This window comes from Echinops telfairi, unplaced genomic scaffold, assembly GCF_000313985.2.
Source record: "Echinops telfairi isolate 266 unplaced genomic scaffold, ASM31398v2 ScPeMD7_7409;HRSCAF=8447, whole genome shotgun sequence".
Lineage (NCBI taxonomy): Eukaryota > Metazoa > Chordata > Mammalia > Afrosoricida > Tenrecidae > Echinops > Echinops telfairi.
Genome location: NW_022111309.1, coordinates 2380000 through 2398367, shown reverse-complemented (window position 1 = coordinate 2398367; position 18368 = coordinate 2380000). Strand labels below are relative to the sequence as shown.

Here is an 18368-nt window from a genome sequence, read left to right as displayed (position 1 = left end):
GGGCCCATTAAATGTGGCCCCAGGGTTTGTGATTACACACAACCTTCTCTTTGCTTTGATAACTTTTACTATTAGGGATTGCTACCTCTCAGATGTCTTCGGATGTTAAGTGCTGACAGGTAGACCTGATGAGTCCTTTGGAGCCAGATTCTAGGTTAGCACAGGACATACATAGACACCAGGAAGGATTAGCCGACGGGGAGCTGGCCACTAGACCCACAAGCTCCAGCACCCTGCAAGGATGGCTTGCTGATTTTTGGTGGGGAATGATAAGCAACAATGGCATGCCAAATTTGTTCCCGTTATGTAAATACGAAACAATCTACAAAACTGAGTGCCCAATAAGAAATAATGAAAAGCCATTATGGAAAGAATGAGCAAGGTATACCTCACCAAATGAATACTATGTTTTCTTGATCAAATAACAAGAAGGTGGCCAGGGTTATGTTCATACATGCTACAAAATTCAGTTTTAACATTTTCCAAATAGACTTCTAAAAATGTGTCTGGTCCAAGGTTTGAACATAAACTTATAAACTGTGCTCTTTAAGCATCTAGTGGTCTTGTTCATGTGTGCATGTATTTCACTAAGCAGAGGCGAAGGGGTCAGCCTGGGGTGCAGTTATGGAGACTCCTGCCCAGGGAGCAGCTGGACTAGCTGAGCCCGAAGGCTATTTTAGTTTTAATCTTCAGGACTGTAAATCCGAAAGTCCAAAGCAGTGGGGTGACAGGGCAGAGGAGGTGGTGTGGGCAATTCAACACTTTCATAAATAGCTTCAGTCTGGGCACCAATTAGGTTGAAAGCAAACATCTCTGGGTAACTCTACAGTGGACGCACCGTCTCAGAAAACGGGAACAGACACACACTCCGGAGATGCGATGAGGCAGGTGCTCACAGGTTAGCAGTCCTCCGGCTGAGATGAGGGGCCCTCAGTGTGAGCATTGTGAATGTTAGCCGCCTGGTTGGAAGGGAAAATCTCGAGAACCATGGCCTGGCTTCCTGAATCCTAGCCCACCATGCTCCCAGCCTTACACAACACTCCCTATGCAAAGCTTACTTTTGGTCGGGACATAGAAGAACACTGGATCTGTCCATGAGCCGTTGCCAGAAAGAGAAGTAGCCTGAATCCGGGCTGTGTAGTTTCCTGGGTTGAGCCTATTCAGCTTGGCTCCTCCGTACTTCTCGTAGTCCTGTCTGGAAACGCACTCCCGTTGATCCTGGGCGAAGTGAGATACATGTCAGTCCCCCAACGCGGGAGCGGAGTGTGCTTCCTCAGAGCTCGCCACTCCGTGACGCGGCTGCCCGGTAAGGAGCCAGGTCTCCCAGCAAAGGGGAGACACGCAGTCTTCACAGGTAGCCAGTCCGTCAGTGACCTCAAGCATACCCACATTTTAACCAAAACTTTTTTGTAAGCAAAAGGAACTCTTGAAGGAATAAAAAATATCAAAGTAAACAGCATATGTGATAATGTCAGTTTCTGCCAACAAGACAGGCCGCTCTGGGTGGACCTGAACCCCAACCTTCGGTTAGGCACCACTCCATCATCTCCTTGTACACTACTATCATGTATCTCTGAGAATGTGGTGCTGGAAGAAATCCTAAATCCACATCGACTAACCAACTGAAAACTTTAAAGGCTTAGTTAGCCAGGATAGAAACGGAATCAGAATTGCTATCTCCTCTAAAGGTGATAGACACTCACGCACCCAAACCAGGACTACTACTGCCCTGTCTTACCTCGACTAGGGATCCGTATTTGATCTCGTACATTAGTATCAATCCATTGGGATTCTCAGGTTCTGGCCACTTGAGGAAGATGGAGTTTTCAGGCCTGGACTCCCAGGTCACTGGCCCGGGAATGTCATCCGCTCCGTCTGTAAAACAATTTACGCGAGTGGTGAAGTCGGGTTGGGCTTCCAGGAGAGGGGGGACGAACACTGGCTAACTTGGGCATGATGGTGACCACCTACAGTCTCAGAGGCTGGCCACTCACACGCAGCACCGGTGTCAGAACTGTGACGACCTGGGGACCTCCAGCCTCCATATACCACCCTACCTCTGCCTTGCCAAATAAGCCTGTGTCAGGTGCAGGAAGGGGAATTTTGGCCACGCAGGTAATTTCTCCTTCCCTTTGCTCCCACCATTTTGAAGCAGCAGTGGCCTCACTAGCCCAGCGGGGACTCGTCTCCCTGTGTGGTCCACGCTGCCTCGTGTGGCGGGTGCAATTTTTCATGCAGGCCTGGGGGTGAGGGGGTGGGGGGGTTCCACAGCCTGGCCTGTGGTAGAGCTGCTAAGACACAAGAGCTGAAGGGGAGGCCACGCACACCCATCCTCAACTACTCCTTGAGCAACTAGACGAGGCTGTGGTGACCGTCGCCCTGTTGTTTATTTTGTAAAACAGTAAGAGAGCGGTAAGCCAAAGGCATTGAAAACCAGAGGAGGAAACAGTTCATCGGTCCCTCAAAGGTAGAAGAATGGCTCCTGGGGTGACAGGCAGCTGTTAAACTTTCAGAGGAAAGCTGATGACAGACCTGTTGTCCCTAACAGCTGAGGTAGCTAATTATATGTGCCAACTGGGCTAGGCTCTGGTTCCCAGCTGTTGGGCCAAACATTTGCCCAGTTACTATTATGGAGCAGTTACATGTCATGAAATCAGTTGGCTTTACTTAAGGCAGATAACTTTCCATAAGGTCAACGAATATAGCACAATGATCATCCACAATGTAATACAATTAAAAATATCTTAAAGGCTTTAATTATAAGATGGCAGTGTTTTCTGGGGTTGCCCTGTTTCTGGACTGCAATCGGAGGTTCTGGCCGAAGCCTCACTTCATTCTCTCGATTGTCTGACTTACGGCGTGTGGGATACAAGCTACGAAGGGTCACTAGCTGCCACCTGACTTAAGGACCGTGGACTTGGCAGCTCCTCGCGGTCATATACAGCAATATGGTGAAGCCAATCTCTGTCTCTGTCAATGAATGAACACATGTCCATCTGTGCAGGTCACGGGGTCTGCTTCTCTGGAGACCCTGAGACAGGAGCGATGGTTACTCCAGTCAAACCCGTGTCCCTGGGACTTCACTAAATTTGTGAGAATTCAGCTAAGGACAAAAACCCAAACCCACTGCCAGGGAGTTGATTCCGATGCATAGTGGCCCTACATAGGGTGCCTGAGACGAAATCTTCACTGGAGCAGCCAGTCTCATCTGTCTCTCCTCCAAAGCAGCTGTGAGTTTGAACCACCAACCTTGCAGTTAGCAATCCAATGCTTATCCCACAGTGCCACCAGGGCAATTAGCCTGTGTGCGGATGGGGGAATTGGACAGGACAGTGTCCCATGTGAACCAGGGGAGTGAGGAAAATTGGCCTGGGAGGCCAGCTCACTGTTCTTGGACAGTTTCTATAGAAAGTGTGGCACGGGAGCAAAGCCACCCTCGGAGCACACGCTACAGCCTGAGCTGCTGGCTTACTGCGGCACGTCCCAGGATTGAGACTAGGTGCCCAGCTGTGCTCCCACAGAGCTGTCTTCCCAGCCGTGAGGCTGCAGGACGCGTCCGTACCTGCGGGCTTGGTCCTGGCAAAGACGAAGTTGGAGGCGCTGCAGCCCAGTTGCTCGGCCTCGTGGTTGCAGCTGTGGATGTCGATACGGTACAGCGTGAAAGGCCGCAGGTTTGAAATGACAGTCCTCTCCTTGTTGTCCACTCTGCTCTCATAGAAAGGGAACTCTGTCTCAAGCTCATCCGGGTCTGTGAGATTGTAGCCATCTCCCCCCGTGATGTTCCTGGCCCGGCCGGACAGGGACATGTTGGCAACTTGCATGACGTCCCTCCGCTTCCTTTCGGGTCTGTAAGAAATGAGAAACCGAGCTCAGCCGTGCTACGAAAGTTGGCCTTTTCTGAGACTCGGAGAAGAGAAAAAGGGGGCAGCTGACCACGAGCAGGTCCTTGCTGATGTTTATTTGTCTCGAAGGGAAAATCCTGGAAGCGGGGAGCAGGGTGTCTGAGGGAAGTGTCTCTGGCTCCCATTCATTCCTCACTGGAACACTGTTGCCACCTCCTGCAGTGATAGATTGAGTGCCACCACAACACACAGCAGCCAGGGCTGGGTGGTGGCCCCACACAGACGCTCATGCCAATGGGCAGAAGACTCCCAGGTCAGGGCACACGCTCATGGCCTGAGTACACTTATTTTCCCAGTTCTGGGGAGGTGGGAGGAGCTAGGAAATGAGGCTAATGTTTGCCCAGTCTCACACTCTGCAAACCAACCAACCTTTCTGGAAGGGAAGAAACTCAAGAAGCCACATTTTACTGCTAGAGAAACCTTCTTTTTGTCACAGGCCAGAACTAATTTCCTGCCTTCCCCTCAAATGAACATAATCCACATATCTATTTGCATCTGTAAGAAGCTGCTTAAATTTAACCCCCTGCAAAGTAATGCTTTGTGAAAGCCTCTCCCTGGTTTAACTGGGATGGCACCATTCAGCCCACTCAGCAGCTGACTTACTTATAAACACCACCCTTCCAGGGTTGCATCGCTGTTACTGTTGATACGAAGTCAGGGATCAGGGGGAGAAAGCAACTCAGAGCATCATCAGGCAGGGAGACAGTGACTACGTACTTTCTGTGAACAGCCTTCACAACAAGACGGGGTGGTCCACCGCCAAGCTTTCTACCAACCTTACCCACTCCCACCCCATACCGTACCACCTGTTGCGGCCAGAAAATTGCCCACTTTTCAATGTCTGCTGACATTTCAGTTCGTTAAACCAAACGTGACTTTAAAAAAATAAACAATAAACAAAGTTTGCTGGAAGCGAAAGGCCTCCACCAACACCAAGCATGTTTGCAAACTCTAGCCTTCCTTCTACTCCAAATCCGGGTGGTGCGCCATGTATAGCACACTACAGTGACTTGGACCAGCTCCCATTCCGAAATCAACTGTCCTTGGGACGACTGAAAGGCATCAGAAACCATTTCTATACACCTCTGCTCTGAGACAGAAAGCCCTTGCTGGGACTTCTTCTGTCACCTTGCACTCTCGTTTCCCAAGCCTGCGCCTGAACTTGCAAGGACTTGGGACAGGAAAGGGAAACAAGTACCCCACTCCCCGCCCGTGCCAGGCTTGAGGGCTTGCGGTTCCCTTCTGTAGGAGGCATAAGCCAAGACAAACATTACGTTATCCAAGTGTGGCCTCTGACCATGGGGGCACACCATGGCTTTTGCATGCATTGGATAAAAAGACGATACAGCAAGCTGGGCTTGTCTTTACAGAACCATAAATCACACCCGCTTCCAAGGAGCCGACTCAAACGGACGGGACTGCATGTGCCACAGAGGAGACACCTGCTCTGGGGGATTTTCCTGGCCGTGAGCTTTCAGGACACATGATCAGCCTTCTGCGGTGCCCGGGGGTGGGGTGGGGTGGGGGTCGGAACCACCAGGTCAGCAGGTGAGCACAAATCATTTGCATTATTCGGAATCTTTAGAACTTCTTTGGGGACAGCGAAAGTTAGGACTGCAAGAAATGATGAGAAACCTCCTCCCCCAAATGCCAAACACCCGAAAACTGAACAGTACTTCTCCTGACCTTGACGAATCACAAGCCGGAAACCCCGGCAGGCTGGCGGGACAAGATGGCAAGGGAATCAAACAGCCTTTGGTGAAGAATGAGCAACTGACTTTCTGTCCAGCCTGACTTGAACACGCTGACCTCTCCCCTCAGTGGCACTGGGTACTGCCACCAGTTGACCCTCTGCTGGCTTGTTTGAAGCCCACCACCACGAGGGGAAAAGAGCCGTGGGGTGTGGGGAATTCGGGTCAAGCTTTACAGGGATTATGGGGTTTGAGAGAGGTTACCGCACCTCTGAACTCCAGGCTTCAAACACACGTGAGCCCTTTCCCCATCCTAGAATTGTCTAATTCCAGGAATCATGCATAATATCCAGCATATTTGGGCCAAATTTTAACTAATGCTCCATACAATGGGCCTGTTTCTGTTTGAATGGGTTTGACACACGGGGCTCCATGTGTTAGCGGAGAACTGCTCCGCAGGGTTGGTCCCTGAGCGTTGCCGTAATGCTGATGAAAGCAGACCGGCAGGCCTTCCTGCCATGGTTTCTTCACTGGGTGGGCCTGAATCGCCACCCTGCAGGCTAGGAGTTGAGCACAAATGGTGCCACCAGAGATGTCGTCCCTAAACTAGAGACACAGGCATGGGAGCCTGACGGACGCCGAAGCAGGGCGAGTCAGAGGCCCCACACCGCGCTCTTTGCCTGCAAGTCTTCCTGGTGTTAATCGCTAGCTAGGAGGTGAGGCCGAGAGAGCCCCTGCACAATGAACAAACAGAGAGGGGGATTCTGAAACAGGAAACGTCTCTAGTCCTAAAATGCCTTTGTTTCCTATTTTATGGACTTTTCAAGGTAATATTGTTCCCTAACTTTAACCATTTACACATATGTCTGTATGTATATACTTTCAAAAGAGACCAAAAACAAAGTCTCTTTGGAACTATTTGCTATGACAATGTCAGCGAGCCTTCAGGGGGTGAAGTAAGCACAGTATAAATGTCCACTAGAGGTTTGTAGGAAAGGACATCCCTGGATGGCACGAGTGGGTGAGTGTTTGAATACTCACCAAAAATGTGAAGGTTAGAGTCTACCCAGAGGGGCCTAGAAAGAGTCCTATGGTTACGGATGACTGGGAAAACATCAGCCACACGACACCCTGTGGCGAGCAGTCCTGCTGTGACACGGAGCTGCCATGAGTTCGTGGGCGTGCCTGGTACATCCACGTGCTTTCTCAAGGACACGCACCTGGGCACAAAGATGGAATTATGCAGGAAATTCTCGAAGACTTTCCGGTACTCGGCTTCCTCCTTCTCAGTCTGCTTCTCGGCCTCAGTCTTGGGGCAGGCACAGCAAGGCCCTTTCTGTCCACCACACACCTCCGTCTTGGGGTTCTCTGTCACCTCCTCAATGTCAATGGTGCCATCGGCATACTTCCTGATGGGAATTTTGTCTTCCGGGAGAGAGGAACAAATGGAGAGTGGAGATGAGACCCAAATCAATACTTGCGAGGGGACACAGCTCTCGGCCACACCACCGGAGGACTGGTTGCCAGGTCAGGGGTTGAGGGGCTACCTGATTGTCTTACCACTAAGGCGCTGACAGTTTTCAACCAAGGGAATGAGCATCCTCACCTTTGGAGCAGTAATTGTGCTGGTAAAGGTAGCCATCCTGCGGCTGCTGCTGCCACCTCACAATGTAGTAGCTCAGGTTGCCGTTTGGCAGGGACGGAGGGTTCCACTTCACAATCAACTGGGAGGAAGAGTTTGATGCTGAGTGAACATCCAGGGGAACGGAGGGCACTGGAGAGAGATGGAGTGCGTCTTAGAAGTAGACCGAGTCTAAAATCCAGCTGTTAATCCTCACATGACACGACACCTATCTCCCCAAACCCAGCTGGCACTATACCCGGCATCGGACTTTCCTAGATGAATAGAACCTCCTAGAGAAGGCTTGAAGTATGGGAAGGGAGACATTGGAATTGTTACATGTTCTGTATTCACGTCTTAACTTGACTTGACTCTTAAAAAAATTGACTCTTAAAGTCTACAGCACTACTTTGGTACAATGTAAGAAAGCTTGGTCAGATAAATTTGCAAAATAGGCATGTGGCCTACGGTGTGCAGGTATAATGCATTTGTGTATGGTGTTGTATGTGAGATGACTGCTATGTGAGTGGGTGTGTATCGTCTGTGGTATGTGTGGGGGGTGTTTATGTGCAGAACAAGATTGTTCTTCTATTATAAAAATTTTCTTTTTTGGCTGTTAGTTTTGAAATGGGAAATAAGTGGCCATTAACATTACGGAAGGTAATGGAAATTGTGTTAATTTTCTTAAAAAAATGAAATGAATACTCTTAATGGTTTTCTAGGGACACGCTGTGCAAATCAATGAGGCTGCAGGTTTGACCTACTACATAAGATGATCAGAACATGGTAACATGAAATGAAACACTAACCTTGTTTTAGTACTAAATGCCAGGATTCTTCTTTAGAATTTTTATTTCAGGGAATTCCGAGGAAAATGATGATTTCATACTTGCAAATAAGAAAGGATTGTGGGAGCACTACCAAGGGGAGGGCAGATGATGTAAAACCTACAGCTAATAGAAACACCTACTTCTTCTTATTTATTACAACTGCCCTTTTATTTTTTTTAATTTAAATCATTTTACTGGGGGCTCGTACAACTCTTATCAAAATCCATACATACATCCATTGTGTCAAGCACATTTGTACATTTGTTGCCCTCATCATTCTCAAAACATTTGCTTTCCACTTGAGCCCTTGGAATCAGCTCATTTCCCCCCTCCCTCCCTGCTCCCCCCTCCCTTATGAGTCCTTAATAATTTATAAATTATTATTATTATGTCCTATCTGTTTAAAATCATTTTATTAGGGGCTCATACAACTCTTATCACAATCTATATATACATCAATTGTGTAAAACGCATTTGTACATTCATTGCCCTCATCATTCTCAAAACATTTCCTCTCCACTTAAGCCCCTGGCATTAAGTCCTCATTTTTCCCCTCCCTCCCCACTACCCCCTCCCTCATGAGCCCTTGATAATCTATAAATTATTATTTTGTCATATCTTGCACTGTCTGACATCTCTCTTCACCCACTTTTCTGTTGTCCATCCCCCAGGGAGGAGGTTATATGTAGACAACTGCCCTTTAAAAATATGTTTAATTTTAGAAATCTTCACGAAACGTGCCTGGTTTCCATTTCGTGTAAATCTCTAATCAACACAGTAAGGTGGCAGCGTGAAAGGGGAGAGGGAATTAAGACTGAGAAGAGTGTGTGCGCCCGAGTGCGCCTGTGCATGCAAGAGGCGTGGGAGGAGAAAGTGCTGTCGGGAAAGGGCCTGGGAACGCACTGAGACCATAGTCCCGCTTGAGTGCAACGATGACGTTACGACTATGAGGAGCAGTCTAAAAATTCAACGATACTTACTTAGACCCTGGCTTCAAGGAATAGACTCTATTTGCAGAAAAAGGAATTCTATTGACAAGCCAAGTAACACATCTGGTGCAGCGTGACTTAACCCCAAACCCACCCCGAGAGCGGACGTAGGCATGGATGATGAATGTGCCCCAACCAGATGCCACCGCGCGGGCTCCAAGTCACAGCAGCCGCACCGTTGTCGTGGCAGAGGTGTGGCTGGTGTTCCAGAAGGATCTTGCCAAGCCTTTATTGAGGGGCTCATCTGGGTCCGTTTAACCCCTCAGTAACTAAGCATGTGAACCATTCATCCCACCCACTGGGGTCGCCTAGTGCACCCAAATTCTATATGTTTGGAAAATATTCACAAATGTCTTTTTATCATTTCCTAATCCAGAAGTGCTTTATAAAATGGAGGTATGTGCAAAGGGAGGAGAGACGTTTTCATCAGTGAGTATTTTGAAGAGGTGGCACTGTTGGTGAAGTGATGGGCTACGAATGGCAACACTGGTGATTCCAAACCACCGGCGGCCGCTCCTCGGGAGACCAGGGAGGCTGTGTGCTCCAATAACGGTTTACAGCTTATGAAAGCCACGTAGGGTTCACTATGAGTTGGAATCGGCTCAATGGCAATGCCTGTGATGACTGGTATGGCTGTAGTTTTCCACCTCTGTGAATCCCTAGTGACTACAAATGCAGTTGGAGAACCAGTGGGCGATGTGGGCTCAGAGGCACACTGACCATGATGGTTTGGCCCACAGCGGTTCAGGTGTGAGAAGGGCTGTGTGCTGACCATGCCTTCCGATGAAACCAACTAAGCGTGCATGGGCCCGGGCTCATCAGCAAAGGGCAGACAGAGATGAGAGAAGAGGAAACCACGTTCAGAGACCAGCATGACGCACAGCTGTTAAAAATGGTCAGAAGAGCAAGAAAAACGCATTGCATCTTGCCACCACCTGTCTGTCAGCTGTCATACTGTGATCGTTTCCATATTGCTGGAAGCTATGCCAGTAATGTCAAGTATCGCCATGGTCATCGTGGTGGGTCGGTTTTAGCAGAAGGACCATACTACGAGAGACCAGGAAGAAAGACCTGGAGATCTATTTTGAGAATTAGTGACTACGAGTCTTATGGAGCACCACAGAGTCACTTCCTTTAGATGTGTCATCGGGAGGAGGGACAAGCTACTATTGAACATCATGATTAGGGAAAGAGGGCCAGCAAGAGTGGGAGATTGTGGGAAACCGAAGACCGGGTTGAGAATTCTACGCGGACACATTTTGTGTACTCAAGATTGAGGAAGCCTGGGAGGCCAGGGTTCTGGATGATGGGAGACCTGCAAATTTGTGAATTGGAAAAGAGCACCAGCTACATTTTCTTCATTAAAAAACATCCCCACAACATCCCCCGTTATAGTGCTACCTGAATGATCCCTCTCACAAGCACATGGCTAGTTAACAGCCAGTTGGCAGCTTTATCTAGAGGAGCAGACATGTTGCTACTGTTCTCCCCCCTCAGGGGACAGTCACTCCCCTCACCTGCCCTCAGCCCTGTTCTCCCAATGAGCTCAGCGACCTCTAGGCTAAGATACCGCCCACCTTGTTACACAGGGAGGTGTCTGTGGTTGGGCTGGGCTGGGTGGGCCTGCATGTCCCAAGACTATTTTAGTTGGTGAAAGAATACATTCTCTCTTTCCCACTCAGATCTGGCTACGTGGAGGAGAGGGTCACCTGAAAATTTTTGCCCATTTCTGATTTCTTCCCATCAATTATATAACCATCCCTTAGGACCCTCCCATAGGAGGACCTCTGTGACACAGGCTGACAGGAGGACCACAATCAGACCTGACCATAGGAGCAATTGTGAGGATGTGGTAGGACTTGGCACAATTTTGCATTGTGATCAGTGGGATCACCATGATTTGGAACGGCAAGATGGCAACTAGCAGCAGCAGCAGCAGCAGCATTATTGCCTGCTGATCTAAAAGGTATATAAAAATCAGAATGGACCAGGACAGAGAAGCAACGAACATATTTAATCACCGATCTCCCAACTATAGCCTGCGATAAGCAAACCAACTGAGCTGGAAAAGCAATATGGGGTTCAGAGGGGCTGGTCCAGGGTGGATACCTGATGCATTGGTGCGAATGTACAAGATTTCACTCTTGGCCCCGCGGATGTGGTCGTTCTCCACCATGGTCAGAGTCACCGCCTTGACATAAACAGCGTACTGAGTCCAGGGCTTCAGGCTGTGCAGTAAAATGCCTGGTTCCACATCTTTGTTGGTAGGGAGGTCCACGTCCACCATGTTCCAGCTGTTGGACCCACAGGCGTCCTGCCCATCGTACTCGGTCACGTTTTTATAGGGGCTGAAAGATAACCAGCGAGACTCGGAGAATGTTCCAGGATGTCGACGTCAGCTCTCAGAACCTTTCTCTAGTGGCCGAGCATGTCACAGATTCAACAGTGGGGATTCTAAATAATATGACCAATCAGTTCGGCTTTCTAGAACATTTCACCACATTTATGCACTGTAGAGGTGAGTGCGGTGGCAGGAGAAGCGAGTTCTACAGTTACTGGAGTTGATAATGCACTACGCCTTAATAATATACACAAATGGGATTTTCCTCTCTATCTACGTTGGCACTCAAGCACGGTCAATGCCAACATCATATATTGATATAGGATAACTTTTGGAGAAAGACCACTTTGCTAGAGAATAACAGAAGTTGCTTCTAATATTAAATTTTTCACAAATGATGTTTATATATCTTATCATATTTAAATATTCCATTTCCAGATTGTCTCAACGCTCATCAACTCCTTAGTAAAATTACTAGCCTACACTGCCAACACATTGGTAAGACCATCAAATAGAAAATGGTGTTTTACACACACAGTTGGGTAGAGATTCTACATTTATCTGATGACAGGGCTCGGCTGCCAATGGCCATGGGATCCCAGAGCAGACATGAATGTGAGCTGGCTGACGCCATGATAGGAGATGGCGAGCTGGCTCCCTAAGTATGAGGGCTGAGTGGCTAATCATCACGAGCCTTCTCCTCCTCATTGGTTACGACCCTCCACAGGGCTCTAGCTGCAACAGGGGTACAATACAAGATCCTGCTACTGGTGACATCGTATTCTGCTCTACAGACGCCGAGCACCCAGGAAAAGACCCGTGGCATTCAAGTATCACCTAGGCAAGACGAAGTACACGAAGGAAATCGCTTGGACACTGGGAACAAGGGAAGCAGAGTGGGGTTCAAAAGGAGATGATCTGAGAAGAGCCGGCCAGCAGTCACTGCGAGAAGTCGTGGAAGTTCCCCGGCAGTGGACTTGGTCGGCCTCCCTTCTCCTTCCTGTCTAGAGATCTCCCCAGACAGAGACTGAAATAAGGTGAAGGACAGGCAGCCTAGAAGGTCAGCAGGGTGCCATGAAGGGTTTTGTTGGGGGGGGGGGCATTTCCACCATTAGAAATTTGGAATGACCTGATTCTTTGGAAAGCAAGCCTTTCCCACTCTACTTATTTTATTCAAAGCTCTCCAATTATTCGCTACAGAAGGAAAGGCCTGAAGCAAACTCTTCTACACTTGTGGCGGCCACCAGCCACGATGACCATCAAAGGGCAGCTGGGCGGACACCAGAGAGTAAAGCCAGGACACCCAGCATTGTTCTCCCTGGACGAGCAGACTCTGTACAGGAGCATCAGCGAGTGAATGGACCCGCTTGCAGCCCGATGGCCAGAGGACATCAGCACAGGCAGGGACTCACGCTTCCTTGTAGTACACGGTGAAGCTGATGAGGTCCCTGTAGTCAGGAGGGCGGTACCGGTGCCAAGTGATGATGATGTGATTCTTCCACGTGTTGGTGGAGGTGAAATGCAGCACATCACTCTCACCTGGGGCACAGAGGCACAGGTATCAGAGACAAATATTATGGGTTCTCCTCATCCCTCTGAAAGTCACCTGTCCCAGCACCACGTCCCTCTTCTGTTCTCAGGTGACTTATGTCTAAAGAACCCACACATTTTACTATGTAGGTAGCTTTCGAGGAGCTCAGTGTGTTGTGCAAAAATCAAACAGTGGCTGGCAAGAAGACTCGGCACTCGGTGACTCCTCGCATGTCGGAACAGCACTGTGCTTCATGGGCCTTCAGTAACAAATGTTCTGAAAGTAAATTACCAGGCCTTTCTTCTAAGGCACATTTGGGGAGACTCAAACTTCCCACTTGGGGTTAGCAACTGAACTCATTCAGCATTAGACTTCTCCACTGGCTGAGTGCAGTTGAAATGGCAGTATCTCCAGCAAATTGCCTTCCACCCTCCTTAAGTGCCTGATCCTGCTCCACACACAGGAGGCGAGGCTGCGAGACTACAAGCAGCTCCAAATGAGAAGACTTTGGGTTCCAGGTGTCGGAGAGAGGTCTGGAAGGCAATTTGCTGGAGATACTGGCATTTCAACTGCACTCAGCCAGTGGAGAAGTCTAATGCTGAATGAGTTCAGTTGCTAACCCCAAGTGGGAAGTTTGAGTCTCCCCAAATGTGTGCGTGTGCGTACTTGTGCGCGTGCGTGCGCATCCGCGCAAACTACCCTCGATTATATAAATAACTATTTTTTCTTTATTAAAAAGCTAATGGTGACGACAGAAAATTTATCAGGCAGGCAAACAAAGCCACAACATTAAAACGACAACAAAGAAGTCAATTTCACACAAGGTTAAGAGAGAAATGTACTTTTCTATCTCAGACCTGAGAGTAAACGTATATTGCTGTTTCACTGGTAGAACTGGCGACACATTATACTGAGACTGCTATACATTTCAAAAGCAAGCTCAACGCAGACCACGTTTGCCCTGTTAGGGTAAAAGCCCTGTCCAAAGGGCAGAAATCTGGTGGCCTGCGTGGACTGTGCTAATCGCTGGGCTCCCTCCTCCCTCTCCCCAGCATCTCTCCTGGGGGCACCCAGGGTGCAGAGAGCTCCCTCTTAGGACAGGCAAGTGCTGGCGCACCTTTGAAAACCCACCTAGTGGTATGCCTGCATATAAGAGGGCATTGGCTATCTGTATACCGTCACCGACCCCTTAAAAGCTGCATGGGAAGTTACGTATGAGTGCTGAGCACTGGCACTGGTGCAGACACACAATGTCCTGAGCCTGCGCCACTACTGATTGGAGATAGGCATGCACCAGCAGAGGGCTATTGCGGGGGCCGCGCCGCAGCCCCGCCCCACGCCAGCCCCGCTCCTCCTAAAGCAAGGCGGGAAAGCCATGCAGGAGGGGCTCCGGCCAGCCGCCATGGCATCCACTCACAGGAGGCCCGTTCTCCGTTGTTCCTTGTGTTTATGTCCCCTTTGTTCTGGCGTCCCTTAGTCCCGGTCACTTCCTCCATGCGGTAGATTTCGGAAACGCACAGTTTGGGATTGAAGGCAAAGTACATTTTCCCCTCTTTGATAGTCAGGTTTCGGTGTTCCCAGTCCCACAGCTGCTGCAGGTTCTGGTTGTCAAGGACATAGAAGGAGTAATTCCTGGAAGAAAGGAGAGAAACATCAGCACACTGGCCCCCCTTTCTACCAGCCTGCCCACTCCGGGGCCCCCGCCCTCCGCAGGAAGCGGCTCTGGAGCCCAGCCTTCTTGTCCGAAACAGATGCAGCGATTATCACTCTGTAAAGAATGCCGAGTGACTGTCCATAATGGCAGCAACACGCTGAAATGGGTAGGACCCGGCTCTTACAGCAAACAACGCTTCCCGCCCCAGAGGATGTTGATCGAATTATCCCCTAGAGCCGCTCAGAGTACAGAATGCACAATGTGTCTGAAACCAGGACAGGCAAGTCGATGCGCTCTGCTACCCAACTAGAACAGCTTACATATTTGCTGTGGCGAGGTTCTCATGATCCCGGAGTAAATCCCATCCCGGTCCAATCAGGAGCAGGTGGCGGAGCAGCAAGTAAACAAGGCAGGACACAGAGAGAGAGACCGACTCACTGTGGACCAGTTGGGGGCCTGCTCACCCCTCCAGCTTCACCCCACCCTGCAGAGCCCCAGCTTCAGCCTCTGGAGCCTTGTAGGGATGAGAAACAGCCCAGGCCGGGCAGTCTCCCTGGGCCGCCTGCCTAGCTCACAGCTGTGTAGTGCCCAGCACAGAGGGTACATCCTATCACCTGGAAAATGAAGGTGGCAAAGTGTGGGTCAAGAATTCGTGTTTTCATCAAGCTCCCAGGGGATGTGGCTGCAGCTGGTCCAGGCACCCTAGTTTAGAACCACTGCTCTGAGGGATGCTGAGCCCCAGCGCTGTTTGCTTCCTGGCCCACTAAAGGAGACAGGAGAGCTGGGGGGGCGACCTAAGCAAGTGTCCTGGCTTCTCACTCTCAAAAGTCCACTGCAGGGAGGTGACAGAGCACATACCAGTGCTTGCTCCTCTCTCTGGCTCCCAGGGAACCCAGAGCCTCCCTCTCCTGCGTCTCCACCTGTGTGTCTCTAGGCAGCTCTCACATACTTCCTGTGTGACACGATGGCACAGAGCCAGCACACAGTCTAGTGAGGTGGAAAAAAGGGAGTCCAGCCTCTGTCCAGAGCTGGGACAGCCAGTGGATATCACCCCAAAGCCCTTTAGCTGCAGGCTGTACCCGTCAGGACTCCTCTCCAGAGAATGACTTCTTTACGCCCACGCTGGGACCTCTAACCACCGCCTAGCCTCCAGCCACATTCACTTAAAGTGGAGTGCACAGCATGGTTACGGCACTGCCAAGCAGACCAGGGCCTTTCTCTGGGAAGCCACAGGGGGCTTCCCTCTCAGATGAGAAGGGGGCCGAGCCAGGATCCAGTGGCATGAAGTGGGGTGAAATGGCACCTTCTGGTCCCACCTTAGTCACTTGTAGGAAGAGAAATTTGAGCAGGAGACACGTGACCCGAACGGCCAAGATGAATCATAGGGCTGATGCAGAACCTGCCCCGCAGCCTGAAGCCCACCGCCTCCCAGGCACTGGGCTCTCTGCTGCACATGAACGTGGTGAGGGCTAGCGTGCTGCCCACGAAGGGCTCACTGAAATCCCGAGGCAGCTTCCGCGAATCCCACCCAGGCTCCTCGGGAACCCACCACCCAGAGGTGTCTTTGCACATTTGACAGCCAGACAGCAGAGGGCCGAGAACCAGCAGCTGAGAAGTTGTCTACATGCATCCTCCCGGGACACTGTGTGCACCACAGGCAGCGTGTCCAGAAGGGAGCTCGGGGCAGGTGTAGCCAGGTCTGCGTCCTCCGGGCAGACCCATCCAGCTCTCCCCCTTCCATTCCCAGGTGTAGGGGATGTTGCGGACAGGGAAGAGGTGTCAATCAGGGAACTGAAGAAGGCGTCCGAGGAGGAAAGACGCTTCCTGGCATACACACACAGGGTTGACATGAGTCGGAGTCTGTTCGATAGCAACCAATAGCCTTCTCCTCCTCCACCGCCTCCTCCTCCTCTTAAGCCTACATTCATGCTTGCAGATCAAGATTGCTCTCAATATGGCTGCTGCTCCTTCATGCGGAAGAAACCTCTGGGCCAATGACTGCCCAAATGGCCTCTTGAGCCAGGACAAGGCTGGTCTTAGTAAATTCATTTTACTAGCAGTGGGTAAACCGGCACGGAAAATACCGTCTACACTCACAACCCTCTCCGCCATAGGAGGAAGCCTGCATTACAAACCGGAGCTATGACAAGTGAATGGCAGGCACACTGATGTGCCGTGTGGTGATTAATCACTCTCAAAAGCAAGATTCCTTCCGCAGTAAACAGAAACATTTTTCACACTATCAAGGAGGCTCAGAGCCAGGACACCAATATTAATAAAACCCACACGCTATGGCAGCTACAAAAGCTAAAGAAGAAGAAAGGCAAGCCCCTCGTCAAAATAAGAACCAGGCCATTCACGAGCTGCCTGACGATACTGGTCTTGGGCTCCGTACCCTGGCTTTCGACATGCTTTCCCAATCCCTTGAGTCATCAGGGTAGAATGAAAATAGAGCCCCAGACAGAGACGCTCCTGCACGTCTTCAAGACACACAAATGTCAAATTTTCACTTCCCTGCCCCTCACTGGAGAAAATGGTCACTAAAGTAAATTGCTGACTAAATGTGATTTCCAAATTGTTCTACGTTCACTGCTTTTATATTCAGGGAGCATTTAAAAAGTAACCATTTTTTGGTTATTTTGTTTCTCTATTTAGGTGGGCCATCTGTCAATCTGTAGACACACCTTGAACTGGGTAAGCTTCTCCTCCTTTGGAAGTTAGTTGTTGGTCCCCTAGAAGGTGTATTATTTGCACTGATATTTTCAATGCCACCTCTTACCCTTAACCATCCCATGCATGTCTCAGTACCATCACCTCGTGCTCTAAGAAAGACCTGAAGGATCAAGAAGAAATACAGCCATTATCTGCCATCAAATGGGACTAGCACTTAGAAGACAGTCCGAGGTACGGGGTTTGAAGCATTACATTTGGGAACCAAGGGTCCAGGTCTTGGGCCTCATTTCTGCCATTTATTAAGCAACAACTCCTGGCCGAGCCCCGCACTGACGTCTGGCCACGTGGCTGGTGTGAAGACTTGAATGAGGGAATATAAAAGATACTGTGAACTTTAAATCACATCATAAACGTGTGGAATCTTTTCACTCTGAAGTGTCAGAGTCCTTGGAGAACGTGAAAGCCTTGTCCCCTGACGAAAGGGGACAAATGAGCCCGAGGCCTCCAGGAAGGGACGGGCCATTCCTCTCTCTTCGTCCTTGCAGACAGTGGGGGAAGTACAAGCACACAGATTTGTACTTGCATTTCTCAGAGGAAAAACACCTCTCTGGGTGGCCATCCAGGGGGCATCAAAGCCCAGCACGTAGGACTCTCGCTGGCCTCAAAGACATTGCATAGATCAGGCGTCCTCAAACTACGGCCCGTGGGCCACATGCGGCCCGCCGAGAACATTTATCCGGGCCGCCGGGTGTTTTTGCCCCGTTTCGTTTTTTACTTCAAAATAAGATATATGCAGTGTGCATAGGAATTTGTTCAGAGTTTTTTTATTTTTTAAACTATAGTCCGACCCTCCACATATTTCCGATGGTCTTAGGAACAGAGACCCCGCTCCTCTATCCGTCTCCAGGGGGGTCCGCCTACATGCAGATACGCCCAAATACGAGTACCCGGCATGAAGACTGTTACTCATGCTACACCATGCTTTAAGACAAATTTTCACTTATTTGTAATTAGAAATAAAAATTTCACAATATATAATTACATATGGTTTTGTGATTAATCACTATGCTTTAATTATGTTCAATTTGTAACAATGAAAATACATCCTGCATATCAGATATTTACATTACAATTCA

At 49.7% G+C, this 18368-nt stretch overlaps 1 protein-coding gene across 1 annotated transcript in view; it reads right to left on the bottom strand.

The window, feature by feature from the left end:
• The window catches only part of IGF1R (insulin like growth factor 1 receptor), a 257169-nt gene that overhangs the window by 39367 nt on the left and 199434 nt on the right, over positions 1 to 18368 (bottom strand). Inside the window, exons 6-13 of the mRNA XM_045296469.1 lie at positions 14323 to 14537; positions 12787 to 12913; positions 11143 to 11381; positions 7200 to 7367; positions 6814 to 7018; positions 3563 to 3846; positions 1739 to 1875; positions 1059 to 1218 (exon numbers count right to left, since the gene is read on the bottom strand). Coding sequence (XP_045152404.1) covers positions 1059 to 1218; positions 1739 to 1875; positions 3563 to 3846; positions 6814 to 7018; positions 7200 to 7367; positions 11143 to 11381; positions 12787 to 12913; positions 14323 to 14537 — 1535 coding nt within the window. The remainder of the gene's footprint in view (positions 1 to 1058; positions 1219 to 1738; positions 1876 to 3562; positions 3847 to 6813; positions 7019 to 7199; positions 7368 to 11142; positions 11382 to 12786; positions 12914 to 14322; positions 14538 to 18368) is intronic.